Raw genomic sequence first — 26,434 nt, forward strand, 5'->3', positions numbered from 1 at the left:
CCCACAACTTCCACCTCGCCCAGCATTTCTTTGCTGCTGGCGATTGGGCTGGACTGGGAGCTTTGCTTTGCTTTCCTGACTTTGCTTTGCTTTGGTGCTGTCATTCCCAGAGGGTGTCTGGGTGGCAGAATCACCTTCCCACCCGAAATACCACGGCACTGCTGGACAGGGAAACACCCCTTCACCGAAAGGTGACATTTTCACCACGGGAAGCAGAGCATCAGTGACCATCTCAACTTGATCCACTGCCCAGGGCAGTCATGATCCATCCCTCACTACTCTCAGGCACCAGGCTGTGTGCAGCCTCAGCAGTCTCCAGGTCAGCTCTGGAGCTGCTTTGATAAAACCTGTTTGGCCAAAGCCAGCCTGTGCAGCTGAGGAGCTGCTGCCTGCAAATCCCTGCCTGGCTCGCTCCTGGCATTTTCATAGAATCCTAGAAAGGCTTAAGGTTGGAAGGAACCTTAAAGCTCATCTTGTTCCAACCCCTGCCATGGGCAAGGACACCTTCCTCTAGACCAAGCTGATCAAAGACACTTCCAACAGGGCCTGGAACACTTCCAGGGATGAGGCAGCCACAGCTTCTCTGGACAACCTGTTCCAGTGCCTCACCACCCTCACAGGGAGGAATTTCTTCCCAATATCCCATCTATCCCTGCCCTCCGGCAGTGGGAAGCCATTCCCCCTTGTTCTGTCACTCCATGCCCTGGTGCAAAGTCCCTCACCAGATCTCTTGAAGCCCCTTTAAGCCCTGCAAGGGGCTCTAAGATCTCGCCAGAGCCTTCTCCTCTCCAGCCTGATCACCTCCAGCTCTCCCAGCCTGGCTCCACAGGAGAGACACTCCAACCCTCGGAGCATCTTCCCGGCTTCACTCCAACAGCTCCACGTTCTTCCTGTGCTGAAGACCCCAGCGCTGCACACAGCACCCCAGGTGGGGTCTTAGAGAGTGGGGCAAAACCCCCTTCCCACATCCCAACCTTTCCTCGTGCCGACCCTGTCCCACATCTCGACCTTCCCCAACGCCAACCTTCCCCCCATCCCGACCCTTCCCCAATCCCGACCCTTTCCTACATCTCGACCTTTCCCAGTGCCAGCCCTTCCCACATCCTGACCCTTCCCCACATCCCGACCTTTCCCCATCCCGACTCTTTCCCAAATCCCGACCCTTCCCACATCCCGACCTCTTCCCCAGTCCTGACCCTTCCCCAATCCCTATTTTCCCAATCCCGACCCTTTCCCCCATCCCTATCTTCGCCACATCCCGACCCTTTCCCTCTCCCTTCGCTGCCTGCCGGCGCGGTGCCCGCGGGGCGGTGCCGTGGCTGGCCGCGGGGGGGCGCGGTGCGGCTGTCGCTCCGCCCCGGCGGGACGGGACAGCCCGAGGTCCCCGCGCAGCCCCGGCGGCTCCGGGCGCTGCCGCCGCCGGGGTCGCGCCGAGCCTGCCCCGCTCCGACGGTGAGTACCGGGGCCGCGGGGGGAGAGGGCGGATCGTGCCCGAGGGACCCCCATTCCTGCGGGGCAGATCCCCGCTGTCCATTCCCCGGACAGCCGCGCTGGGTCGGGAGGGAGCGTTCGCTTCTCGTCCCCTGGGGAGCGGAGGCGGGAGGAGCGCGGCGGTCGGGGCTTGTCCGGTTGCTGTGGGAGACCCGCGGAGCCGCAGCGGGCACGGCCGGCGGGAGGGCTGTGCCGGGAGCCGCAGCGCCCGGGGGTCTCTGTCCCGTGGCTGGGCACACCGGGAGCTTCCCCGCACTGCCAGTCCCTGGGGTCCGTGTCCCGTGGCACATCCCTTGGGATCCTTCCCTCTGTCGCATGCCTCGTGGGATCCTCCCCGTTCCATATTCCTTGGGCTCCTGCTCCCCATTGAACGCTCCTTGGAATCCTTGTCCCCATTCCATACCCCTTAGGATCCCTCTCCCCACTGCATGCTCCTTGGGATCCTTGTCCCAGCCGCATGCCCCTTGGGCTTCTTCTCCCCCTTGCACACTCCTTGGGACTCCTCTCCCCATTCCACACCCCCTGGGATCCTTGTCCCCATTGCATGCCCCTTGGGATCCTTGTCTGCTTGCACGACCCTTGGGATCCCACAGCTATCCCACACCACCATTTCACCTGTGTTCAGCTGTGGTGGCATCCCAGGCCATGGCAGGGAGGTGCTGAGATGGTCTGTGTCCCTGCGAGGCTGGAGCAGTTTCATGCTGAGTTGTAACTTTAGCAGAGAAAACTCAGGGGAGTTTGCTACTTGCTTGGGAAGTGCTTATTTTCAGCTCTCTCCAGGACCAGTTAATTATCGCTGGAAAAAAAAAAATTATTGCTAAGATCTTATAATTAGGCAGCCTACGGAGACTCTGGGGCTCGGGAGGCAGCAAAAGCAAATGCTCTTTGTGCAGTGTTCCTGGAGTGTGTGTGTGAATAGAGCTGCCTGGGCAGAGGGCTGGCATTTGCACTGGTGCATTACCAGAGAGCTGCTGCACGTTGGCGGCTCAAACGACCCTGCAAAATAATTACAGGGGGAAGCAAAAACAAGAAAAGAAAACCTGCTGAAAGGACTCCTGTTGTCCTTGAATAATCAGGTCCTAAACTGTTAGTGCCTTTGGGACAAATTGTTGGTGTTTGCCTTTCCATGCTGTTTGAACAGTCCGGGGCTGTGGGGTCCAGGCTGCTGCAGGGTGCCTGCTGCTAATAATAACCTGGTAAGGAGTTTACCTGCCTTGATCCGGCTAAAGACAGCACCGAGGCAGGCATGGACATCATCAGCCTCCGATCTGCCCCTAAATTAGATGGATAAAACTCACACAAGGAAAGGCCAGGCTGTGGAGCAGAGACTTGATCCCGAAAGGAAGGGAGCTGGGGCTCCAGCTCAGAGCAGAGGGGTTTGGGTTTTCCCCTGGCTGTAGAGGGATCTGCAGAGGGGCAGGATTTGGAGCCGAGGGGCAGGATTTGGAGCTGAGGAGTGCACGTCAAAGCTGCTGCGTCCAGGGCGTTCTCATTTCCTTTGCTCTCCGAGTTCTAATTTGTTCCACATTGCAGTGCCGGGGCCTCTCCCTCCACTTGCAGCATCCAGGCTGTGGTCGGTGCCGTTAGTCCGAGGCTGCCACTCCGGTGGTTTCTATCCAAAAAAAAGAGAGGAGGAAGGAAAAAAAAAAAAAAGGGAAAATTTTTCAAACAAAGATCTGAGGAAACAGCTTTTCTGGTTGGTGTTCTGGGATGGTTATAGCTGAAATCTCACCACCCATCCGTGCGCCAGGATGAGCCCCGGGGAAATTCCAGATGATTAAAAAGTGTTTTAATAGTGTTGCTGCTCTTCCCAAAAGGGAATAAGATGACCTGGTAGCTACAGGTTGATTGGCTTGATAGCATCCCCCCAGGGAGAAGAGGGAGAAGCCTGGCTCGGGCTTGAATTGATTAAAGACTTCAGCACCAGGAATAAATTCCTGCCATCCAACGTGGCTGTATGGAAAATAACTCCTGGCAAGTAGAAATTATTTCAGCCTCCAACATGAGAGGTGACTCTCTGGCTGTAATACACTTCAGAGAAGCATTTGAGTTATGGAACATGATATTCTTGTAAAAATCTGCACTTTCCAGTATTAAAAAAGTCAATCCAGTCCAGTATTTAGAGCTGACATTACACGGTGTCAAGAAAGCTGGTATTAAATAAACGTGATCCATTTCCAAGGCAGTTATCAGGGAGATTATCACTGCTGGGCGCTGCTAGCTGGTAACATGCACTTGGTGTTTTTATCACTAATCTGGAAGAAAGGAGATGGAAATGATTTCTGGAAAAACCTGGATCAGTCCCAGAGCAGCTGAGTGTTAATGGTTTGTACAAATCCGGATGGCAAACTGGGTGAGTGAAAGGCATCCTAACTGGAGCAGAATGGAACATGGAAATCTTCTGCACCCAAAAATAATAACTGTGGCTGTACGTGGTTTCCTGTCCCTAATCTGGACGATAAATTTTCGGCAGGAGCTGCTCACAGGTGGGAGAGGAAGCACAGGGGCTCAGCAGGCAGCAGTTTGGTTCTCTGTGTTGGAGAATTGAAAGTTTTCAGGATAATGTGAAATTTGTCTGGGAAAAAAGATAGCAGTTATTTGCATTTCTGGTCAGAACCAAATTTGCACTTAAGGCAGCCAAATCCAATCTCTCCATCTCAGCAGAGGAGACGTGGAGTCTGAGGGGAAGGACCAAGGGGCTGCAGAAAGGGTCTTACAGCTGGGGAGAAGAGGGGCATCCAGTCAGCCAGCTCCTAAATCAAATCAAAGAGGAAAGAGGATGGCTTGGCAAAAGCATCTAAATACTCTTGCAGAGGAGAAAATACATGATAGCCAAAAACTCGTTAATTGAGCAGAGAAAGGATGGCAATAATCAATATCTGGCAGCTGAGGGCAGACACGTTGGAAATAAGGCATAAATATTTTACCAGGAGAAGCGATTAATCATCAGAGGAAACGTGGAGCAGCAGAGGTGGGGTCAGCACCTCTCTGCCTTTCACATCAGGACCCACAGAGTTTCTCCCACAGCCCCAGGGCTGGGCCAGCAAGAGGGACTGGATCAAACCACATCGAGGCCCTGATGAGGTGATTTAATTAGATGATGATGCATTTATCTTTAATCACGGTGGAGCCATGGAGGAGAGTAGCTCTTGTGCCCTGATGGCTCTTTCTGAGGAACACCCGTGAAGTCCCTGGAGGCACTCGGCAGGTGCTTCTTTTATCTTTGTCTCTTGTTTACCATGGTTGTGTTCTTGCAGATCTGTGGTGGAATAGCGAGGGGACAGTGTTTGGTGGCTCTTGGTGATGTCCAGCAAAATAGACTGAGAGTCAGGAAAACAAATCTCAATGAGCATCCCAGCATGCTGTGGCTGCTGGGGGAAGGAGCTGCTCCAGGACTTGCTGCCCACTCGTGGGCCTGAGGGTCCCCAGCCTGGCATCCTTGGGGACACATGTGCTTGGGAGAAGGAGATAAAGGTCACAGGGATGTTGCTGCTCCCACCTCCTCCCCTTCTCCTTTCCTTCCTTTCCTCCTGCTGTCCTCTCCCGATCTCCCTGCGGTGGGGCAGATGCTGGTAGTTCTAGGGGGCTTAGCTGTAGCTCAGTAGCCCAAATGCAAACATGAGGCACATCAGGAGCCTGTTGCAGAGCCTCTGAGCCTCCCAAACCCACCACGCTGCGAGCAGCCGATGTCCATGAGCAGCCCAGGACCTCTCCTCCTCTTCCTCTTGCCGCAACGCGACCGACGCCTGTCCAGGATGATGCACAACGAGGGGCAAAGCTTGTTTTGAGAAGGAAGATTGAATGGAAGGCAAAAAGGCACGTGAGAAGGATGGCAAGGTAGGGAGAGGCTTTTCCTGAGCGCTGGGTGGGGGCACTGGGAAGGAGCTGCTCACCCGTTACCGGAGCAGGAACCTCGGGCTGCAGGAAAGTCCCCGGCGGCTGCAGAGTCAGTTGTGGTGATGGAAGGACATGTGGTGGCCATGTGAATGCTGAGGGCATTTGTCACAGCTCTGCAGAGCTCAGAGGCTCAGAGCTGGCTGTGGAAAATAGCTGGTTTTGGTGTGGTTTTGGTCAGGCCCTGGCTGCGAGGAGGTGAAGGATTCCTGAGACAGATCTCGCTGGGAGGCAAACCCAGGCTTTTGGCTAATTCCTGTGTTACCGTTAGCAGAGACAATGTCCCTGAATGCTGGAGAAAGGGACCCTTGGGAAAGTCTGGATCATGCTCCATAGCTGCAGGCTCGTGTCCTTCCAGGGAATTGGGCTGCCTGCAGTGGGAAGGAGCTCACCTAGGCTGGGGATGTCCAGGAACACACATCCCACTGACCTGCTGGAAGGTGTGACACCCTTGCTGGCTGGTCCCCAGGCAGCAGGGTCCAGCTGGAGCATCCCTGCTGCCACAGCAGGATTCGGCAGGATTGCATGTACCAGGGATCTCCTCCTGGTGGGAGATGCCCATGCCCAGCATGCCTGAGCACACGGATGTGGGAGGAGCCCATTATTTCATTATCATCTTATCCTGTCCATTACAGTCCTCAGGGGGATTAGGACAGGGTGTGTTCTGCTGTCTTTAGGAGAAGGCTTCGATTTCTCAGGTCACCCAGGCTGGTGCCTGTCAAATCACACCGGTGCTGCTCTAGATGCTGAAAATTGGGGTGACCAGGCTGGAAGCTGTTCCTGATCCAGGCTTCTAGTTTTTTCCTGGTGAAATGTCTTTGCCTCTGAACTCTGTAGGAGCTGTGTTTGATAGAAAGTGCAGGAAAATAGCTGAGCTATAAATAACACATTCAAAACCAGGCAGGGACCTGCAAGAAGCAAGGATGGTGTCTCTGTGATGTGGGATTGGAGGAATGGTTTTGCCACCAGCAGATGGTAAAAGGTTTCTCTTTGTGCTGGGGGTAGTTCAGGGTGGAGGAGAATAAATCCACAAAGCCAGTGATTTGATGACAAAGTTCTGTCTTTTGCATCCTTGATGACAAGGTCCTGTAGGGACTCTGGGGCAGTTTTCCTCCTGGTCAATGTTAATGAGGGCTGGCAGGGCTGTGCTGACAGCCTGGGGCAGCTCTTCCTGAGCCTGACTGTCTGCCAGTGCCCTGACCTGCTCCCCAGGTCGGGCTGCCCTGGCACTCCCAGGAGATGTCACACTGCAGACATCAAGGGATGTCCCCAAGGATGTCCCCAGCAGCAGCAGCAGCTCTGGGCTCAGCTGGAGAGGGAGGAGCAGCAGTGTGGGGGGAGCCAGAGCCTCAACCCCATCCCTGCCTCAGTTTCCCCACTTGCAAGGTGTTAGCAGGAGCAGCCTTACCTGAACCCAGTGAGTTGGGGTGAAGCTCTGGAGCACTATAAAACACAAGGTACTAAGCCCTGCTCTCCTGTGCCAGGACTCTTGCCCTTCAGCACACCAGGAGTCAGTTTTGGAGCCAGCAGGTTGGGAAGAAGGACAAACCTCAGCATTTTTGCAGTCCTGGTGGGGCTGGGAGAGGGGAAAGGGTTGCAGCAGCATCGCAGGATTACAGTTTCCAGCCACATCCTTAGCACTTGGTGCCTCAGTTTCCCCACCTGCAGCATCCCCTGGGCCTCTGGCTGTGGGCTGTGGGATGCACATCCTGCAGCAACCTCCATGCACGGCTGGGAGGTGGTTTCTGGGTTAGAAGGTGACCTCTTCCATTAGCAGCAGGGACGCTCTTTTTCCCTGAATTAGATGGTGGTTTGGAGGCTTTCCAGGGCCGGCATCATTCTGCCTGATAGCTCTGAGTTTGCTCTGGAGGCAAAGCTGTGCCCGAGCGAGTTTGGGCTGTAGCTGTGGAGAGCTGCTGGGACCCTGAGTGTCCCTGGCCAGGCACAGCTGGATCACCCCAACTTCTGCATCCATGTGCTCTGATGGATAGTGGATGGGACATTTTGGGGCTCCTCTCTGTGTGGATGGAGTCCCTGCATGTTGTAAACCTGGAGGTGAGGGAATTCCCAGTCCTGTCCCAGTCAGCAATGCTCAGATTGTCTTCCCAGAGCTCCCCTGCCAGCTGGGAGTTACCAGCACCATGCAAGCACCAGGATGGTGCAGCCAGGATGGGATTTCAAAGCCATCCCCAGATGCTGGCAGTGACATCGGGCAGGAGCACTCCCATTTAAAGCCAGGAGTGATTCGTGATTCCCAGTCCATTCCAGGGGTTTGAGGAGCACTGGGAGCTGCCACACAGCCTTGGCCACATCTCCTCCAGTCGCTGCCCACTCGGGGCAGCCCTGAGCAGCCCTGCCCCGGGTTAACGTGACAAGGGCAGCCTTGTCAGCGATGCCACCCTGTGCCTGAACGTCCTCCACAAACAAGCAACAGCCAAGAGATTTGCCGGAGTCAGGACATTTTTAGAAAGGCTAATTAAAGCCCATTTTCACCCTGTGCCTCTCGCTGAGCTAAAGCATTCAGCGGTGACCTCACAGTGAGTGAATTTGCACTTGAGCTTTCCGTTTCACCTCTAAAAAATGGGATTGCTCCGTAAACTCGTTAGTGGAAGTAACTCCTGATGCCTTGGCTCCTGACCAGGATGGGCCCCGCCAAGTCCCGCTGGGCTCTGCTCTCCTCCCCCTGCATTTTGCCTGGGTAAGAGGGACCTCTGAATACACCCGATGGAGAAATACAGGGCCACTCCAGGATCTGTTTCCAGGGACAAATCCATCCAGGGGTAACTGTGCTGAAGCCAAAGAGCTTGGCTGAGCTTTCCCACTGGTGTTTTGGGTCACACAAGGGAAGTGGCCCTTTCTTGATCTGTCACCTTGGAGGTGACAGTGGCTCCTCCGTGGCCACCTGCTCGCTGTCCCCTGCTGCACATCTGTCCTTCACACCACTCACCTTCCCCTTTTTGCTCTTCCCTGCCCAGCTGTGCTTCATGACCTCCTCCCGCACGATGTTCTATGGGCCCTCCTCCACCATGGCTCCGCCGTCCAAGAACCGGCTGAAGCGCCAGAGCCGGCTCTTCTCCCAGGTCCTGTACCGCACCCTGAGCTACAAGGACCGCAGCTCAGCCTCCGCCAACCCGCCGGCCGCAGAGGACGACCCGGCCGAGCTCTCCACCCAGCTCTCGGCCCCTGGCATCCTGAAGATCTTCGGGGGCAACATCTGCGCGGGCACCAACTACAAGAGCGTGCTGGTGACGGGCAGTTCCGGGGCGCGGGAGCTGGTGAAGGAGGCTCTGGAGCGCTACGGGCTGAGCCAGCTCAGCGCCGGGCAGTACGCGCTCTGCGATGTCATCGGCCGCTTCCAGGGCCCCGAGAAGCAGTGGCAGACCGAGGGGCTCAGGGTCCTGGGTGACCACGAGAAGCCGCTGCTCATCCAGGACCTCTGGAAGCCCAGGGAGGGCTTCTCGCGCCGGCTGGAGCTGCGCAGGAGGGCGGAGGTGGAGGAGATGGCGGCCAAGGATGTGGACACCACCACTGCAGGTCAGAGCTGGGTGTGGGGCAGGGAGAGGGGCTGGGGGGCACCCCACACCAGTGGATTTCACTCGTGGTTTGGGTGCAGGGGTGGTGCAGGTGGGAGGGTGGACACATTTTAGCTGCGAGGCTCCGGGGTTGAGGCAGGACTCAGCACTCTCCTGCATCAATTTGGTACCTGCGAGCTCAAATATTTACCCAATCCAGTCTGGGGTAAATAGACTGGTTAACACAAAACATAATTTAATATTGGGGGGTTAATACCAAACCCTGCTCGTGGTTGGGGAGCAGCAGGCAAGAGCATCAGTGCTTCCTGCTCCTCCCATCAGTGAAGCAGCACCATGGCATCCCCAGCTTCGTGCCTGGCAGAGCATTGCCCTGCATCCCCATCTCCCTGTGGGCATCCCCCAGGCCAGGCACCTCGGGCAAATCTGCAGGAGCAATTAAGGGAAATGAAAAGCTAATGAAGAGAGAGCAATGTAGGGCAGGAGAGCCCCTGCAGCGGTGCCTGATGGAGGCCAGGGCTGGCAGGAGGAGATAAGTGCATCATTAGGAAGCAGCAGGTTAATAAGTGACCCCAGCACAGAGTAATGAAGCTTTCCTCCTCCCACCCTCAGATAAAAGCCCCCTGAGGATGAGGGCAGAAAGGTTTTAAATCAGATTTTTAGTTGCACAATGTTCTTGCTGGGTCAGACCTGCTGACAGAGAGCTCTGGACCAGGCTGCCAGGGGGTTTTGCTGGGATGGACCCTGAGTGGCTCCTATGCCTGTAGGAAAGGGTTGTTACTGTCAGAACTAAAGTGATGATGATGCAGGATTACGCTGTGTACTTGGCAAAGGAGAGCCAAGTTTCTCCCCCACAAGCAGCAGAACAAATGGCCTGAGCTGTCCCACGCTGGGGGGACACAGCTCCTCTCCCACCCATCCTAACAAAGGCTGGAAGGAGCCCAGGCATGGGGTGAGGGGATTCAGCCATGGGCATTCCAGGGGAGAGCAGAGGCAGCTGGAACCCCCCAGCTGCAATTTTCAATTGGGTCTTCACCTGGCACCCAGTGGGGAGACTGGGCTACCTCCATCCTCACCGTGGCCAGTCTCTGTCTGCTCAAGGAGGGGATGCCACAAGTGGTCCCAGCTCGTTGCCCGTGGGACACAAAGCAGTGGCTCCTGCCGGAGCCTGGGCCAGGGAGGTGGATGCTCTGCTGTTCCCTTCAGCTCTTTCTCCAGCCAGGATCAGAGAGATGTGCAGCACTTCAGGAGAGCAGCAGCTCTAAAAACAGCTTCTGTTGAACAGAGGGAAGGGCAGGAGCCAAGTGCAGTGGCAGCTCCCTGCTGGAGCCCAAGGTCACATCCAGCAGGTCTCAAATCCTCCCCCTCAGATGCAGAAAGCAACTTTTCTGCCCATGACCTGGATCCTGGGTGGGCTGGGAGCTGTGGGAGTGCTGGGCTCCCACAGGCTGGGGCAGCAGCAGGGTCTGGGCTGCCCAGCACGGGAGCAGCATGGAGCTGGCCTGGGATTGGCACCCTTTGGTCATTTCCCATGGAGGAGCAGTTCCTGATAGGATTTTGTGCTCTGCATCTGGAAATAAGCCTGTTATGCTTTCGTTATCACTTCATTTGTTTCAGCACTCTTGGGTGGGGCCATGGAAATTCCCCATTTTCTAACCTTTGGGCATTTTCCATAGCTGACCAAGCTCTTCCAAGACAGAAAACCTACACCCACAGTCAGTTAGGCTGATTTCTCTGCAGACTGCACTGCCCATAGTTATCTTACCTGGCACAGTCTCACTCCTGCACCCTTTCTTTGGGTGCTACCAGGAGTTTTTTCACCAGTCTCACCCCGTGCTGGTGGCCCTGGGACCACATTTTCCCTCCTCATCTGCACACTGCCAGGAATGAATGCAAGTGATGCAGCCTGTGACCCAGCACCCCAAAAAGACACAAAACTCCTGCTGCAAGGGGTATTGACCACAAGTGCCTCCACCAGGGTCACCCTTGTCACCAGGCTCAAGCTGGCAGAGGTCCCCTTGCTGAGCAGCAGCTGCCTGCCCAGGGTGGTGAGGCACTGGTGTGGAAAACACGACATCTGTGCAAAAATAAAGGGATTTTGGGCCTGCAGCTCCCTCGGAGAAAAGCAGAGGGGTGCTCAAATCATCCCCAGGGCAATACCTGCAGGCCCTTCCCCACACAGGGCGTCGCTGGAGCAGCAGGACTGGGATGACTGGGACCACTGGGGTCACACAGGTACATGGCTGCCTGCTGGGCTGGTGGCTGAGGGAAAGGCTCCACATCCATCCGTGACCTGTTAACAAATAGCTTAAGAGTTTTATCTGCTCACTTACCCATTATCCTAATTAGTTTATTAGCTGCTTCCCACTGGGGAGGACAGGGCTGGCTCCTCATGCCACTAATTAGCAGCACAGGTAGAGTCTCTCTGCAGCAAACCAGGCAGCTCCTCTCTCCCTGCTACCCCCAGCTCTGCCCCTTCTGGGGGGCAACGAGGCAGCAGTTATGGAGATCTAGGGAAAACACCCTCCAACCTGCAGGGTGCTGGAGGGAGGTGCAGCACTTGGCGTCTCAGTGGCATTAATTTTCCAAAATACCCCCATTTTGTACCAGGTCCTGTCCTAACTGGAGCTTTCCCAAGAGGCTGGAGGCTGAACTGCACACGCAGCTCCAGAAACTTGGGATTTAAGCCTATTATTCTAAAAGATGCTCTGGCAAGTGCCTTTGAGGATCTGCCTTTGATATACCTCAGCACAATTGCATCCAGGGAAGATTCCCTGCAGAGTCTGCGGAGCAATTACATTAGGAAGGACAAGCCTGGTGTTAGTCCCTCCTGGGTACATTCAAAGCATTTCTTCTTTCCTGGGGCCCACGGAGTTATTTGTTGATTTATTTCTCAGCCAGGAAAAGCGAACCTCTTTCCTCAGCTGAAAAAGAGGCAGATCCCAGCCAAGATCCCAGGCAGCACAAGTGGCAGTTTTTCCCCTGGGATGGGTTTAGAGGCAGCAGCTAGGTAGGGTCTGGTGGGTGCTGCCCAAGGGGTGCCCAGCTCTCCTTAAGGATGTGATCCAGCCCTGTGTTAAAATCTGATTACTGATGTACAAACGAGACCACGTGCCAAAGTCAATAATGCAGATTTTTATTAACACTGAGTGTGAGGCAGAGAGAGAGACAGAAACAAAAAGAGCATTCTTGTTTTGAGTTGGTGTTTTCTTGGTTTGAAACCTTGTGAATCTTGTGAATCTCCCCCTGCCAGAATTACCTCTTACCCAGCCAGAGCTGATTCAGCACAGTTGCTGAGTTGCTTCTATTAGTTTCTTCCTTATCTTGGGAGTTCTGCCAAATGTCCTTGTGGCCTGCAAGTTCTGTATTCTTTGTGCCCACTATCAGTGGCACATCCTTTTTCCCAAGCTTTGCTAACCTCCCCCTAGGCCTGAGATCCTTGGAGCCTGTCCAACCCTAAACTTCAGCAAGGCCCAACACCCTGACAATAGTACCACCTTTATACAGTCCAAATTCTGGGTATCCAGGGAGGAATGTAATATTTGGGGGTGCTCTTTAACTTCTTACTCCCTGTTCCCATCCCAATCTCCGTGTGGATTCAGCAGCCCCTGGCTCTGCCCTGTGTTGGAGATGTTCAGGCAAAGTTTTGGTTGGGATAACCTGCACATGCTTGGGAGGACAGAACAGTACCAAAGGATTAAAAAAACCCTAACCCAGTTTTATGGAGGGACTTTGTTTTGCTCAGGAAAAGAGCTGTGTTTATCTTTCCAGTGCAGCCCCAGGGTTAGCAGGAGCCTGTGACGGGGGCTCTGTGGGCAGTGAAAAAACAGCTTTTTCCTACACAAAATAAATACAGAAGCTTCCTTTGCCCTCGATAAGGGGCTGGTGATGGCCTGTCTCTGCAGGCAGTGGGACCCCACAGCCTGTCCCACTGAGCTCCAGCAATAGCTGCTCCCACAGGCTGCTCTGGGCTATGCATTGCCCCAGCTGTCCTTCATCCCTTTGGCCCATTTCCCTGCTGTGGGTTGGGGACAGGGCTCCTGGGGGCAGCTGAGGTGTCCTGCAGACACATTTGGGGTGGCCTTTGGCACTCCCAGCAGTGTGGCTTGGGCAGACTTGTTCTCCCTGGAGTTCACATCCGTGCCATGGCCGGGATGGGGACAGGAGCAGGGCTGATTGCCTTTTTAAGAAGGACACTTGGAGACTGCTTGGGGTGGCTTGACTGTGCCTTGCCCTAATCCCAAGGCATGTAAACAGCAGGGGCTATTTTCTCCCTATCCCACCCCCCTCCCCATCTCTTTGATTTTCCCAGCAAAGGAGCACTCCATTCAAAACAAACAAACAAAAAAATGTATTTCAGAACCGGGAGCCCATTCCTCACCAAATAAGGCAGATGATTTTTGGTTGGGTTTTTTTTTTTTCGGGTCTGAGCTTGTGAGTGTCCCTTTAAGCAGCCCTGGGCACCAGGCACTCTGCTCTGCCGTCCCCAAATCCCGCCGGCTGTCCCCAAATCTCGCTGTCCAAAGCCTGCTCCCCGGTCGGCTGAGCGGAGCTCTGGCTCTGGTGCTGCACCGACGTCGCTGCACTGCTGCTCCTGCAAGCGAATCCTTTAGGTTTTTCCCCTCTCTTCGTCCTCCCCGAATGCCAGTGACCTGCTCCCAGGAGGCTGCCCGGCTGAGGTATGAGCATCACCCTTCGGACACACAACTTCCTATTTCTCCTGCAGAGCTCAAGCCACGCTTGCAGCACAGAGGGACCCGTGGGGACCCCCAGGCTCTGGGGATGCCATGTGAGGGGCTGCTTTTGCAGCTCAGCCAGGCCTATTCATTCACTCCAGCTCCTGTTTGTCTCACGGACAGACAGCTCTGCCCGAATTGATGCTTGGGAGAAGTTAATTACAGCTTGTTCCTGCTGCAGCTAGGCTCCACTGCAGCTCCCATGCCTGGCTGATGCTCCGGGGAACTGGGGGGGTCCCTGCGGTCCCCACTTGCTGCTGGTCACCGAGTGCTGAAGGCCTGAAAGCAGCCTCCAGGCTCTTTTTCGTTTGTTTGTTTCTTTTTAGGAAAGATTAACTGAAATTTCTTTTCAGCAGAGATTTCCTCTCCGCCAGCCCTGCAGTATGGCCAGGGCAGGTTGGGGATACTATGGACTCCATTCAGTGGGGTTTGGGGGCCAGGGAGGGCTGGGACACCCCAAATTTTTGATTTGGACACCCCCTTTTGGCATCAGGACATAAAACTCTCCGCGCCGGTGCCTTGGCGTCACCTTTCGGGGAGGGCAAAGGAGCAGGGACACGGAACCAGGCTGGGTGCGCAGCGCCGGGAGCCTTCCAGCCGCTCCACCGCAGCATCCCTCAGCCGCGGGGTGCTGCGGCGGGGGAAGGTGGTCCCGGGGGGGCTGCAGGGGCTGAACGGCGCTCTGTCTCCCCCCCATCCCCGCAGGCATCAACGCCCAGGCGCGGAAGCTGCAGCGGCACCGGGCGCGGGGGGCCCGGCGGGCGGCGGGCGCTGAGCGGCGCGGAGCTCCCCCAGCCCTGCGGCGCAGCCTCAGCGAGACCAGCCTGGGGACCCCGGCGCGGCGGGCAGGCGGCGGGGCCGGCAGCGGGGCCGGGGCCGGAGCGAGGCTCCAGCGGCACTGCTCCACCCTGCCCGGCAGCCCGGCGGCGGCGCGGAGCGGCGGCAGCAGCATGCGGTACTCCCTCTACCAGTCCCCGCACCTCCTGCTCCTGCAGGGCTACAGCCAGCAGCATGTAAGCACCGCGCCGCCTCCTGCGCACCCCCGGCACCCCCCGCTGCCCTCCCACCCCCCAAAGCCCCGGGGAGCGGGGCTGCTTGCATGGCCGGAGCTGCTGGGGTCGAGGGGGGTGGCGGTGGCGGTGCGGATGAGCATCCTTTAGGAAACGGGCTTGGGACTTGCAGCCTGGTCCCCAAGTCTGTCCCCAGCCTGTCCCCGAGCACGGGGGACGCGGAGGCAGGAGCCGCGACCCCCCAGCAATGCCCCAGAGGGAGGCAAGGTGATTCCCGAGCAGCATCCCTGCCCCGGGCCAAGGCAGCCCAGGTTCTGCGGGTGGGGGCTGAGCTGCCCCGTCCCCTGTCCGGCTGCTTCCTTGGTGACAAATGCAGAGGCAGCAAGGAGACAGTGTCTGCTGGAGGCACGCGGAGAGCTGGGAAGGACAGGGACGGCTCTGGCAGTTAATGGCTACTTTGTGCCCCTTCAGTATCCGGCTGTTCCAAGCTTTCCGGCAGGGTGACACACGCACTGCAGCCATCCCGTTGGTGCTGCTGGGGAAACTGAGGCACGGGGTTGTCCCCGGGATGCCTCGGGATGTGCGGGCAGACTGCGGGGAAAGGCAGGGCCAGGGCTGGATGCTCTGACCGGGGTCACACTGTCCCCAGCGGGGCAGGGGGATGCAGGCATCACTGCAATCTGGGGGGAGAAGGTGGGAAGAAAAGCACCTGCAGGAAGGGATGGAGCGGGGAGAGGTGGAAGAAGAGCTCCTTCTGCCCAAAGCAGCCCCACTTAGTGCATGCCCAAAGTCATTGTGCCCATTTGTTAGCGTGCCCAAGGCAGGGATCGCTGCTGTCCTGCTTGGCAGCGAGGAGAGTAAAAAACGAAATTGCAAAGGTGCATGGGGGACAGCTGGGGACAGCGAGGGGACAGCTGGGGACAGCGAGAGGCTGCAGCACTCACTGCATGGCACGGAGGAGGGTCCCTTCTGCCCCCTCCCCGGTTCATGCTGCCTCTCCTCGCTCGGCAGGACAGCCTGGTTTACCTGCTGAACCGCGAGCAGCACACGGTGGGCCAGAGGACACAGGCGAGCAAGCCCAGCATCAGCCTGTCAGCCCCCGACATCCTGCCCCTGCACTGCACCATCAGGAAGCTCCGACCTTCCCGGCATCGCTCGGAGGAGAAGCTGGTGCTGGAGCCCATCGCCGGCGCTGGCATCTCTGTCAACTTCGCCGAGGTGGCCCGGACGGTGGTGCTGCGGCACGGGGACCTGCTGTCCCTCGGCCTCTACTACCTGCTCCTCTACAAGGACCCCATGAAGGCGCAGCCGCTGCCGGCGCAGACCCTGCTGAGGCTGCGAGCCCTGCACCCCGAGGGTCCCCACGTGTGCGGGGCGTGTGGCAGCCTGCTGAAGGACAAGGACCCTGCTGCCAAAAAGCGCGGCCCCTCTCCCGGCGGCCCCAGGACGCCCCGCAGGAGGCTGCAGCTGGAGTTCGAGCCGGCGGCCGAGGATGTGCTCCTGCGGCGCATCATGACCCTCATCGAGCCCGGCGGGGATGACCACAAGCTGACACCTGCCTTCCTGCTCTGCCTCTGCATCCAGCACTCGGCCACCAACTTTGAGCCGGGAGACTTCGGGCATCTGCTGCTCAAAGCGGCCAAAATGATCCAGAGGACGGTGTGGGTCAGTCAGCAGTGGGATGGGGTGTTTGTGGGGTGGGGGTGTTGCTGGACTCCTCCCTGGGGGCTTCTCAGCATGGTCCCCCCTGGCAGTGAGTGCTGATGGGGGTGATGCTCCATCCCTCTGGTTTTCACTGTGCTTTCCCCTTCTCTCCCTGCCCAGGAGCGGACACGGGAGCTGGCTGAAAAGCAGTCCCAGCAGTAAGTGTGACTCTCCTTGTTTTGCCTCATAATGGGAAGAATTCAACCTGGTTCTTCCTCCATGAGTGAGGGGAGTCCGTGGCTGGTAAAACCACCCTCCCAGCCTGTCAGCAGTGATGCATGATGAGTTTTCCTGCTAAATCCCACACATTCTCTCTCCTTTAGCTGCGATGTCTGCATGGAATGTGTGGGTCTGGAAAAGCAGGCAAGCTTGGGAGGGAATAGAACCTGCAGCAGTTCTGGGGTTTTCTCTGATCCAAGGCCTGGCCAAGGCTTTGCACTTGTGGCTCCATCATTGCTGAGGGATGTAGTAGGAATGTCCCTCAAACGTGAGCCTGTCCTGCTTTGTGCTGAAGACCCCTCAGTGGAGCTGAGATGGAGCTGGCATTGCATGGCTGGTGGCACATTTGGGGCCAATCATTCTGGGGCACCATTCTGGGGCAATCACAGTGGTGCAAGGAGCTTCCCAGCCATTTCCAAAATCCCATTTCTAAACCACTATCTGGAGAAACTGTTGGTGCTTGCTGTGAGCTCTCCTTTAGGATAAACTTCAAGGATGTTTCCCAGGCCTTTCCTATAGCAGCAAAAAAGCAGTTTAGCAGTTGAGAAATTACCCAGATGCTTTTTATTTATTTTGTTTTATTTTTGAACAGCCCAGGGCGGGTGAGCTGGGTTTAACTGTCCAGAGCTGGCAGGAGCAGCACATACCTCTTGGGAAGGGCTGCTCTTCAGCCACAAGTATTTACTGCAGTTCAGCTGTATTAGGGGATGTCTCCCCCAAAAGGGGCACCCCACAAAGGGTCCTCTTTGTCATCCCACAGAGCAGGAGCCAATGAATTTTTCCTTGTAAAAGGTTTTTGTAAGAGGATTGCTGGGCTTGGGGCTGGAGGATGTGAAAGCTCTCTGGCATTGCCCCAGGCTGGCTGTTTCCTCCCCAAAAGCCTGAGTGGGGATGCTGAGGAGCAGCAGGTGTGACACCTGCTGTGTCTCCCCAGCCAGGACCCTGCCAGCCTGTCCCGCTTCACCATCACGGACCTCCTCCCAGACCTGCAGCACATCATCTTCTGGATGGCCAATGCCATTGAGATCCTCTACTTCGTCCAGCAGAAATCACCCACCTACATCCAGAGCATGGAGGAGGAGCTGGACATCAAAGGTAAGTCTGGAGGCAGCATCCTGCCTGTTTTTCCATCTGGAGCCACTCTGCTCTGCTAATCCCCAGTCACAGGCGGTGGTCAGTGCCCTCAAGATGCTCTGTTAACCCTCCATAATCCTCATCAGCAGGGACATCTCTGTGCTGTGGGCTGGGGAAATCTGTGGGAGGAGCAGCCTCACATCCTGCCGTGGTGCTGCCCAGCTCCAGAGCCAGGTTGTGTTGTTTTCACACAGGAGGATCCCCTTTCCACCACAGCAGCTTGTGGTTAATGCCTTGGGAGGAGCTTTCTTCCCCCTGGATTTGCAGGCAGCCCTGCAGAACCACTCACTGGTGAGCCTGTGTTAATGCCAGCAAAAGGAAAAAAAGATGAAAACATATTAAACCAGCTTCAGAAACTTTCTGGTCTGTGTAGAAAGTTAAAATGTTTGTAGGCCAGGCAGGTGCTGGAAGGAGGGTGCAGCCCTGAGCTGCTGGCAGTGATGGGAGCTGTGGGAGCTCCCCAGGGCCAGAGGAGCCTCTCTGCCCTGTTGAGGGATTCTGTGGTGATACAAACCTGGGAATTCTAATAACCCACACCCTGGAAATTTGGGGGCCTTGCTGCTGCAGGTTTGCTTCCCCATCCTCCTCTCCTCCCTGCAGGCTCCAAGGAGTCTCTGTTCTCCTCGACCATCACGGCCAGCGAGGAGGCAATGACAGTGCTGGAAGAGGTGATCATGTACACCTTCCAGCAGTGTGTCTACTACATCTCCAAGGTACAGTGTCACACGGGGCCAGCACGAGCATCCCCAGAGCTGCACAGGAGGGGATTTTTTTTAAGCTTTTACTCCTTGGCAGTTGCACCACTCTGAGGTGTTTTCCTTCGGGCTGAAGTGCCCCGATTTTTGGTCACGGCCCAGGAAAAGTATTGAATTACTGCGGCGTGTTTCCTTGTCTGCAGTGCAGCAGCTCGGGGGAGGTGTTTGGGGAGGGCTGCTCGGCTCTGGCCAGCACGGCATAATGGTGTGATTCAGGGCGGGATGGAAAGGGGCCCCTGGAGCGCCGTTGGACCGCGAGAGCAGGGAACAGAGCGGGCAGTGTGAGGCACAGAAAGGCTGCCCTGTGCAGGACAGCTCCTGTCCGCTGGCACACGGGGACACTGGGCTGGGACACAGAGCAGCACCTTCCTCCCCTGCACCCTCCTCCCTGCACTCTTCCCTTAGCCTTCCAAGGCACTGCTGTCCATTGTAGCAATAGGGAAAGGTCATCCCCATCGATTCTGGTTTTTCTTCCACCCTCGTGCCCCAGCTGATTGGCTGCTGCCCTTGTTCAGGTCAGATTTCAGATTTTAGCTGGACCATCTCACACCGTCACTTCCAACTGCTAAAAGTGACCAACATGTTAATTTTTATAATTTTTTAAACTTTTGCACAGCACTGGAGCACTGGAGGCAGGGGGTGAGTGGGAGCAGCCCCTTGCTGGAGCAGCACTCGCAGGGTTTGCTTGGCTTGCGGAGGTGAAGGAAAGGTTTGGCTCATGCAAAAATAGAAAAACCCAACAAAATGAGTGTGCTGTGAACTTGCTGCTCTCTCTGCAGTGTCTGTATGTGTCGCTGCCTGCCCTGCTGGAGTGCAACCCCTTCCAGAGTGAGAGCAGGGAGAGCTGGCGGGGCACACCACCACTGCCCGAGGAGCTCCGCAGGGTTGTGCTCATCTACCAGGCTGTGCTGGACCTGCTCCACCAGTATGAAGTGCACCCCGAGATCACCTCCCAGATGTTTGCCTACCTCTTCTTCTTCTCCAACACCCTGCTCTTCAACCAGCTCCTGGATAAGGGTCAGTCCTCCTTGAACTGGGTAACACATAGGGGATTGACTTACTGGGATGCCGTCCAGTCCATCCCAGTGCCACCTTGGGGGGTACAGGAGGGAAGGGGCTGGAGATGGGCAGGTCTCTGGTACAGGGAGGCCAAGCACAGACCCAGCTGCTGGCTCCGGGGTCCTTCTTCTCAGAGAGGCTAAACCACACAAGAATCCCATCCTCATTCCACTGCCCCTTCAAGCCTGAGCAGAGGAGGCTAAGGGCAGTTAATAGGGGCAGCTCATTAAGGAACTCTGGCAGCCTGAGGTGCTCATTAGCCCTCATTAACGCAGCTGCCCCATTGTCATTGCCAGGCAAGGTCCAGCCACCACCAGGCATTACAGCCACAGGACGTTGGGGACATTAACCCGGGGCAGGGGCTGAGGGGCTGAGGGGCTGTTCCCTGACATGGCTGATGGATGCTTTGCTCCTCAGGCTCCTCTCTTGGCTGCTTCCACTGGTCTCAGGGGGTGAAGCTGCGGGCCAGCGTGCGGCTGCTCCTGGAATGGCTGCGCAGCGCCGGCTTCGAGCAGCTCGGCCAGCAGTTCTTCGCCAAACTCGCCAGTGTGGCCAACCTGCTGGCCATGCCTGGATCCCAGCTCGTGCAGGTGAGGGATGCCCAGCCCAGGGCTCGTGGCATTGGGATAGGCATGGGCAGGAGAGCACCTGCTTGGTGTCTAGGGTGTCCTACACTGATGTGTCCCTTCTGCAACCTGCCACCAGCTGTCCTTCCCCAGGGTCCATGGGTGGGCAGTGCCCAAGAGAGGATGTTCTGGCTCTCTCCATCTTGCCCAACCTCTCCCTCCTGTGCCCCTTGCAAGCTCCTGCTCCTCAGAGGAAGCAATTTCTCACCTCTGCCATTTGCCTCCTGCTCTGTCTCCTCACCCAGATGAGCTGGCTGTCCCTGAGAGCTGAGTTCCCAGCGCTGAGCCCTGCACAGCTGCACCGTGTGCTGAGCCAGTGCCAGGCAGTGATGGACATGGGCTGCATCTCAGCATGGCAGCCCACCGAGGAGGAGAGCCCAGCTGCCTTCCAGCCTGGTGAGTCCTGGTCAGCCTGCTCTAGTCACCTACAGACCAACCAGGCCATTTCCTTCCCCTTCCAGGGTGTCCTGTAGTAACTGCAGCAATTGGGAGTAACCATAGCCCCAAAATTCAGATATTGCAAAGGATGCAAAGTGTATTCTGATGGGCATGAGGCTTTTTCTGTGGTCCCAACTGAGGGTGCTGCTGGCTCATCTCCCTAAATCCTTGATCCCAGCTGGGAGATTGCACATGGCTGAGATCCAGGAGTCAGGAGTGGGGTGCAGCCCAGGCCAGTGCTAACCTCCATCCCTCTGCCTTTCAGATGAGGTGCTGGAGTCCTTCGACAACCACCCACCCATCATCCTGCCCAGCGGGGGCTTCAAAGTGGACTTGGAGGTGGAGACGTTGGATGACAACATCTACAGACACCTCCTTTACATCCGCCACTTCCTCTGGAGCCTGCAGAGCAAGAGCCCACACACCAGCGAGGGGCCAGGCTCAGCACCCCTGAAGGTAGCTTGTACCCTATGAGGGGGTTGTTCCTCTCCTGGGTGGGCAGGAGGGTCTTGGGTCCCTCTGCAGACCCCTCCAAACCCAGTGCCCAGGGCTCGCTGCCCTGGCCTGCAGCCTGGAGCTGTGGCAGTGCCCTCGGGGAGAGCTTCTGGAAGGATTAGTGCTGCTAATCCCCCACCATGGGGGGCGCGGGAAGGTGAGCTGGAAGGACAGGCTCTTCCCAGCAATCTCGTTAGCTGGGAGGAGGAAGGAAGGGGAGATGTCTGTGAGCAGGGCTCCCCTTCTCCCTGTGTGTTCCCTGTCCTCCCTGGGCTGCACACTGCCCGTCCCCAGCAGCCAGCCTTGCACTAAAGCACTAATTAGCTAATGCCTGTAAAGCACAGCGAGGGTAATACGTGCTGTGGGTGCTAAACTCAACTGCCACGTGGAGGACATCCCTCCAGCAGGTCCCCTTCTCCTCTCCCATCCTGTCCCCATCCCCTGCAGCACCCACATGCACTGCTGCCTCCTCCTGTCACCCTGGAGCCACATCATCCAGGAGCTGTGCTACCCCACTGTCACCCTCCAGTGGGATCCCCCAGCAGTGACATGATCAGGGTCCCCTCCTGGCTGGCTGTAAACATCCCCAGCATGGCCCTGGCCACCAACCCGGGGTGTGGGAGCTGTGCTGGAGAGCCAGGACAAGTCCTGGTGGTGTCTGAATTGCCGAGGCTTTGGGTGGATCTGGCAGCCAGGAAAGCAACAGGGCGCTGGGGTACAGCTGGGGAGTGAAAAGCACACGCAGGGGTCCCACAGCATTTTCCTCCTTCTTAAGAAAGAGGCATGCACGACGCCGGAGGTGCTGGAGGTGAGCGAGAGCCCAGCTGTCACCCTTGGGAGCACCACAGCCCAGGAGGATTATTGCTCCCTGGGGGGCTGTGCCGAGCCAGAGGGGAACCCCCAGCTCTGCCTGGCCACCAACACCTGCCCCTGTGAGCCTCCCACCGGTGAGCCACAGCTCCAGGAGAAGCTCAAGCAGCTGCAGCTGGGCAGGAGTCCAGTCCCCAAGGCCGGCACGGCACCCACAGACTCCTCCTGCCTGCTGACACCACCCACCACCCCCCTGAACTTCGACTCTGGGAGCCCCGAGTCGCCGCAGGGCACTGGCAAAGGGCTGCAGGAGCCCCGGAGGAACGGGATGAACGGCACCAAAGGCAGCACCCCCGAAGGTACCGAGGGCTGGTGCTGCCCAGGGGGTGTGAGGCTGGGTTTGGGCAGTGCCAGGGCTGTAAGCTTCTCTCTCTCCTGCCAGGCTGCTCGCCGACCCCCTATGACTACCCCACGCCGGAGTCTTCCAGCCGCAGCTCTGCCACCGATGACTTCTGCTACGTCTTCGTGGTGGAGCTGGAGAGAGGCCCCATCGGGCTGGGGATGGGGCTGATCGATGGCGTGGTGAGTTCTCAGCTGCTGCCCCTCACACAGCTGCAGTGGGACACATGGGATGGGGTTTATTCCCCAAGAAAAGCCAGCAAAGAAGCTGATGGCTTCCCACGGGAGCTAGGCTGCTTCTCCTGGGGACAGCGAGGCACGGAGGGATCCATGAGAGGATCTCTACACCTAGGTTGCTGTGCTGTGCATGCAAAGTCCACAGCTGTCCTGCAGCTGGGGAGAGCAAACAGGCTCAGCTCTCTTGTGGAAGGAAAATGACTCAGCCGAGGTCTTTCCTCCACCCTTCAGCGGTGGCAGGGGAAGTGGAGAGGAGCAGGGAGGCTCACAGGGTGTCAAAACAGCTCCTCCTTTGCATAAGGAGGGATCTGGCATTGTGGGGTGGATAATTTTCCTAAATGGCCTTTCATAGCTGTGCTGTTGGTCAGTAGGAAACAGAGCATCACTGAGCCCAGGGACAGTGTGAGCAGAGCGCACATCCCAACATGGCTGCAGGTTAATGATGCTTTACTCTTAATTAAATTGAACAAGAGCAGACTGCCCCCACCTCTCCTTTCTGTGTATAAATTGATATGAAACTAAAGGATCACATTTCCTTCCTGTTACCATTGGCACCATCCCCATCACGTTCCCAAGCATCCCCAAGGTCCCACTTGCCATCAGGCTTGGCTGTGAGCCCTGGGGCAGAGTTACCCCACCTGGGGAGCTCAGCCCTTTGGGACCACAACCCTTTGTGTCCCTTTTGTCACTCACCTCCTCCCCATGCCAACAGCACACCCCTCTCTGCTCCCCGGGGATCTACATCCGCACGCTGATCGAGGACAGCCCTGCGGCTGCTGACGGCAGGCTCTCCATCGGGGATCGCATCCTGGCTGTCAACGGCACCAGCCTCATCGGGGCAGACTACCAGAGGTGAGGATCACCTCACCAGAGGGCCTGGGGTGGCACCAGCGCTGGGGGAGTTAGTCAGGTCCAGGTTTCTGGCTGTTTTGCTCCAAGAGCTGCCAGCACTGCGGTCCTGAGGATGCTGCAGGGAGAGGAGTGACCTTGGAAGAGGGATCATGGAGCAATAGCTGGGGAGCATATGTGGGAAATAAATGAGAGCTCCATGAAATAAATGGGTCTCAGCAATGCGGAGCTGTTTCAGCCCCATCCCACCTCAGGTTTCCTCTCAGAGGTGGTGGGATGGGGCAGCTCAGAGGCAGAGCCCTGGTGTCCTCAGCACAGAGTAGCTTTGGGCTTGTTTGCCCTCGTCCAGCACCACTAACCTGGAGGCCAAGCCTTCCACAAAGCTACAGGCAGGAGAGAAACAGACCCTGCTTGTAACCCTGAGGGGGCACAGGGGGGATGTGTTGTCAGTGTCCATGATTTGACAGGTTCCTGGGGGGCTGCCAGCCTGAGGGAGCCAGAACTCACCTCTCTCTCTGTTGCTGCTCCCTGCAGTGCTGTGGACCTGATCCGCTCCGGAGGGAAGAAGCTGCGGTTTCTGGTTGCCAAGTCGGACACTGAAATAGCCAAAAAACTCACTTCCAGCTCCTCTTCCTCTTAGTCCTTGTGGTACAAGGATCCTTCTGCAGCAGCTTGTGGCTACAGCTCTTGTTAAGGCTGACCTCAGGGAGCCTGGAGTGCAAGAGGGAGGACCAGGACTCCACAGCAGCCCTCGATGTGCTTTTGGACACTTTGCCCCTGCACTGCAGCAGCTGAAAGGACATGCAAGGATGGTGCATGCTTCTCCCACTGCACTGGCTGGGAGCATCATTCCTGATCCATTGCCCAGCCTCACGTTAAATCCAGTGTTGTCCTTCTTAGGAGCTTTCCTGTTCCTTCGTCCCCTCTGGCAGGGGGAGGGAAGGGGATGCTCCCACCATGGGGACTTGTAGGCAGGCTCCTCTGTTCCTCTAGGCTGGCAGCCCTGGGTGATATTTCATGCTGGCATGCAGAAGGCTTGAAACACTGCTGGGTTTTGAAGATGAACATATGGGGCAGGCCTGGGCTTCACTGTGGCAGTGGCCACCTGAGGTGCTGGCACATCAGGCTGGAGAAGTGTGCCCAGCTCTGGGGGTGGTGAAGGCAGCACAAGCACACAGGAGTTGGATTCCACAAGGGATGCATCACCAGGGGTTAATTCCCCTGGTGCCATACACTAATTCAGGTGCCTTTCTGCTGCTGGGCTACAGCTCTGCCTCGGGATGGGAAGCAGCTACAGCCAAGGGCTGACACCACCAGCAGTTCCTGTGAGTCCCAGGGAGAGCTCCTTGCAGAAAAGGACTCCCTTGCCCTTGCTCTGCAGATTTACTGCCCGGCTCTGGCACCATGATCCTGGCTGAAGGCCCCCAGGACTGATGGCAGAATGTCCCCACAGAGGATTGGTGCCACCAGGAACCGGAGTGAGCCCAGCAGCACAGGACACCAGACCCCTGCTGCGGCTGCCACCAGCCCAGACAGAAAAATGACAGCTTGGCACCATGTCCTGGTCCTCTCCCTCCAGCTTTGCCAGCCCATTGCGAGGCCACCCTGTTTCATGCCCTGCTCGGAGCATCTCCCAATGTGTGCTGCTGGAATGCCGACAGGTGAGGATGGACAGCAGAGACACCCTTTGGAAAGACAGTTTTAAATATCCCAGGAACTGCTCTGCTACCTGCTGCCGACCAGGGTGTCAGCTCAGCTGAGGGTTCAGCTCCATCGTGTGGCTGCCCAGGCCCCACACACACAGCCTCCTGCCCGCCGAGTCCTCCTTCTGCTTTTAGCACCATTAACGGGATAAACCCGACCTGATTTCCACATATAGACATATACTGAGACCTAGTTTAGCCGAACCCTATTAAAACAGCCTGCAGCAAAGCCCTCCATCACACCCTGCACGGTCCAGGCTCTGGCAGCAGATCAGATACTCACATGGCATCTCACAATAATGATGCTCCAAGGATTCTGATGCTAAAACAGGGTTGGCTTTAATTATGCCTCACTGCTGCAGTTTTGGTTCCTGTGCTTAGTCTTGCACGTCGCAGGAGGAGAGATGTCAAAACAATTCATGCAAGGGAAACGTTCCACTACTGGATTTCAATGCAGCCTGGCCTGCTTTTCTAGGCAAGATGGACCAGGCACCTTCTCTGAGACACGAGTGCCTTGCTGCTCTGCTGGGCCACGCTCACAGCCCTGGCCTGGGGTGCTGCCCCAGCAGGGACAGGGAGCAGTGCATCCTCCTGCTGCTGACTCAGCACTACCAGGCAGGCAAGCAAAGGCTCAGGGCTCCTGGTGATTCACTTCACTTTCAGTCAAGTAGGTATGCTGGCCTGTCATCCTCCACAGAACTTGAAATGGGCTGCCTAAAGCCCCTGGGTATACTGCATGCACTCCTTACTCCCCTCTGCCCCAGAGCCAGGGCTCGGGGGAGGCTTGGTTTGCACTAGACAGTGCCGGGGCTGCACCCTGGCACGTTCCAGCAGTACCAGTGCAACCCACTGAGCACCCCTGGAGCTGGAAAACAGCCCCAGAGCTGTGTGTTGCTCACAGTGCAGTCAGGTATTGCAACAGACTGTAAATAAACCCTGCTATTTCCTAGTGTGCATGAGGGCTGGCTTCTCCTGGGAGGAGCAGTGGGATGGATTGACTTCCCTGTGTGTTAATACTGTACAGCTCAGATGTGTATAAAGCTCTGGTGCAGACACTGAACACAGCATGGCGCCTGTTGGACACGGTGGATGTTAAGAAACGCTCTGTGTCAACAATAAACTGGATCAATAAATCTCTCTAAGCCCTGCTCTGGCAGCTGTCTCCTGGATATCTCTCTGTGATCACTCTGATGGTGAGACAGAGGCATGGCGAGGGCTCCCTCATGTGATGGAGTCAGTCCTGCTTCCTCCAGCTCACACAGGCCTTTGCTTGATCTGCTGCAAGGGGAGGTGTGAAAAGCAGCATGAGTGAGAATGAAGAGGAGGGGAAACAAAGCAGAGGAAG

General features: G+C 56.8%; 1 protein-coding gene across 5 annotated transcripts; it reads left to right on the forward strand.

The window, feature by feature from the left end:
• Positions 1 to 632: 632 nt before the first annotated feature.
• Positions 633 to 26,243, forward strand: RADIL (Rap associating with DIL domain). 5 transcript variants are annotated; one of them, XM_085074518.1, is made up of 16 exons: positions 1,342 to 1,452; positions 5,175 to 5,328; positions 8,361 to 8,919; positions 14,357 to 14,664; positions 15,673 to 16,326; positions 16,486 to 16,523; positions 17,519 to 17,679; positions 18,319 to 18,431; positions 19,253 to 19,490; positions 19,950 to 20,122; positions 20,404 to 20,554; positions 20,862 to 21,052; positions 21,867 to 22,260; positions 22,344 to 22,483; positions 23,250 to 23,389; positions 23,921 to 26,243. In XM_085074518.1, the coding sequence occupies exons 2-16, from the start codon at positions 5,293 to 5,295 to the stop codon at positions 24,024 to 24,026; spliced, it is 3,402 nt and encodes a 1,133-aa protein (XP_084930644.1). In that variant the 5' UTR covers positions 1,342 to 1,452; positions 5,175 to 5,292; the 3' UTR covers positions 24,027 to 26,243. The 5 variants fall into 5 exon arrangements, with proteins under 5 accessions (XP_084930647.1, XP_084930644.1, XP_084930643.1 ...); XM_085074517.1 differs by having other exon boundaries at positions 1,350 to 1,452; positions 5,172 to 5,328; XM_085074519.1 differs by having other exon boundaries at positions 1,371 to 1,452; positions 5,137 to 5,328.
• The last annotated feature ends 191 nt before the right edge of the window (positions 26,244 to 26,434 follow it).

Source organism: Lichenostomus cassidix, chromosome 14 (genome assembly GCF_008360975.1).
Source record: "Lichenostomus cassidix isolate B80296 chromosome 14, HeHo_3.0, whole genome shotgun sequence".
Lineage (NCBI taxonomy): Eukaryota > Metazoa > Chordata > Aves > Passeriformes > Meliphagidae > Lichenostomus > Lichenostomus cassidix.

What these genes read in the sequence shown, in the direction of transcription:
- RADIL (XM_085074518.1), top strand. Translation starts at nt 5,293, where the DNA reads ATGGAAGGCAAAAAGGCACGTGAGAAGGATGGCAAG. An exon ending in TGATCCAGAGGACGGTGTGG is followed by an intron (nt 16,327 to 16,485) that starts GTCAGTCAGCAG and finishes CTCCCTGCCCAG; the next exon opens with GAGCGGACACGGGAGCTGGC. An exon ending in GCTGAAAAGCAGTCCCAGCA is followed by an intron (nt 16,524 to 17,518) that starts GTAAGTGTGACT and finishes GTGTCTCCCCAG; the next exon opens with CCAGGACCCTGCCAGCCTGT.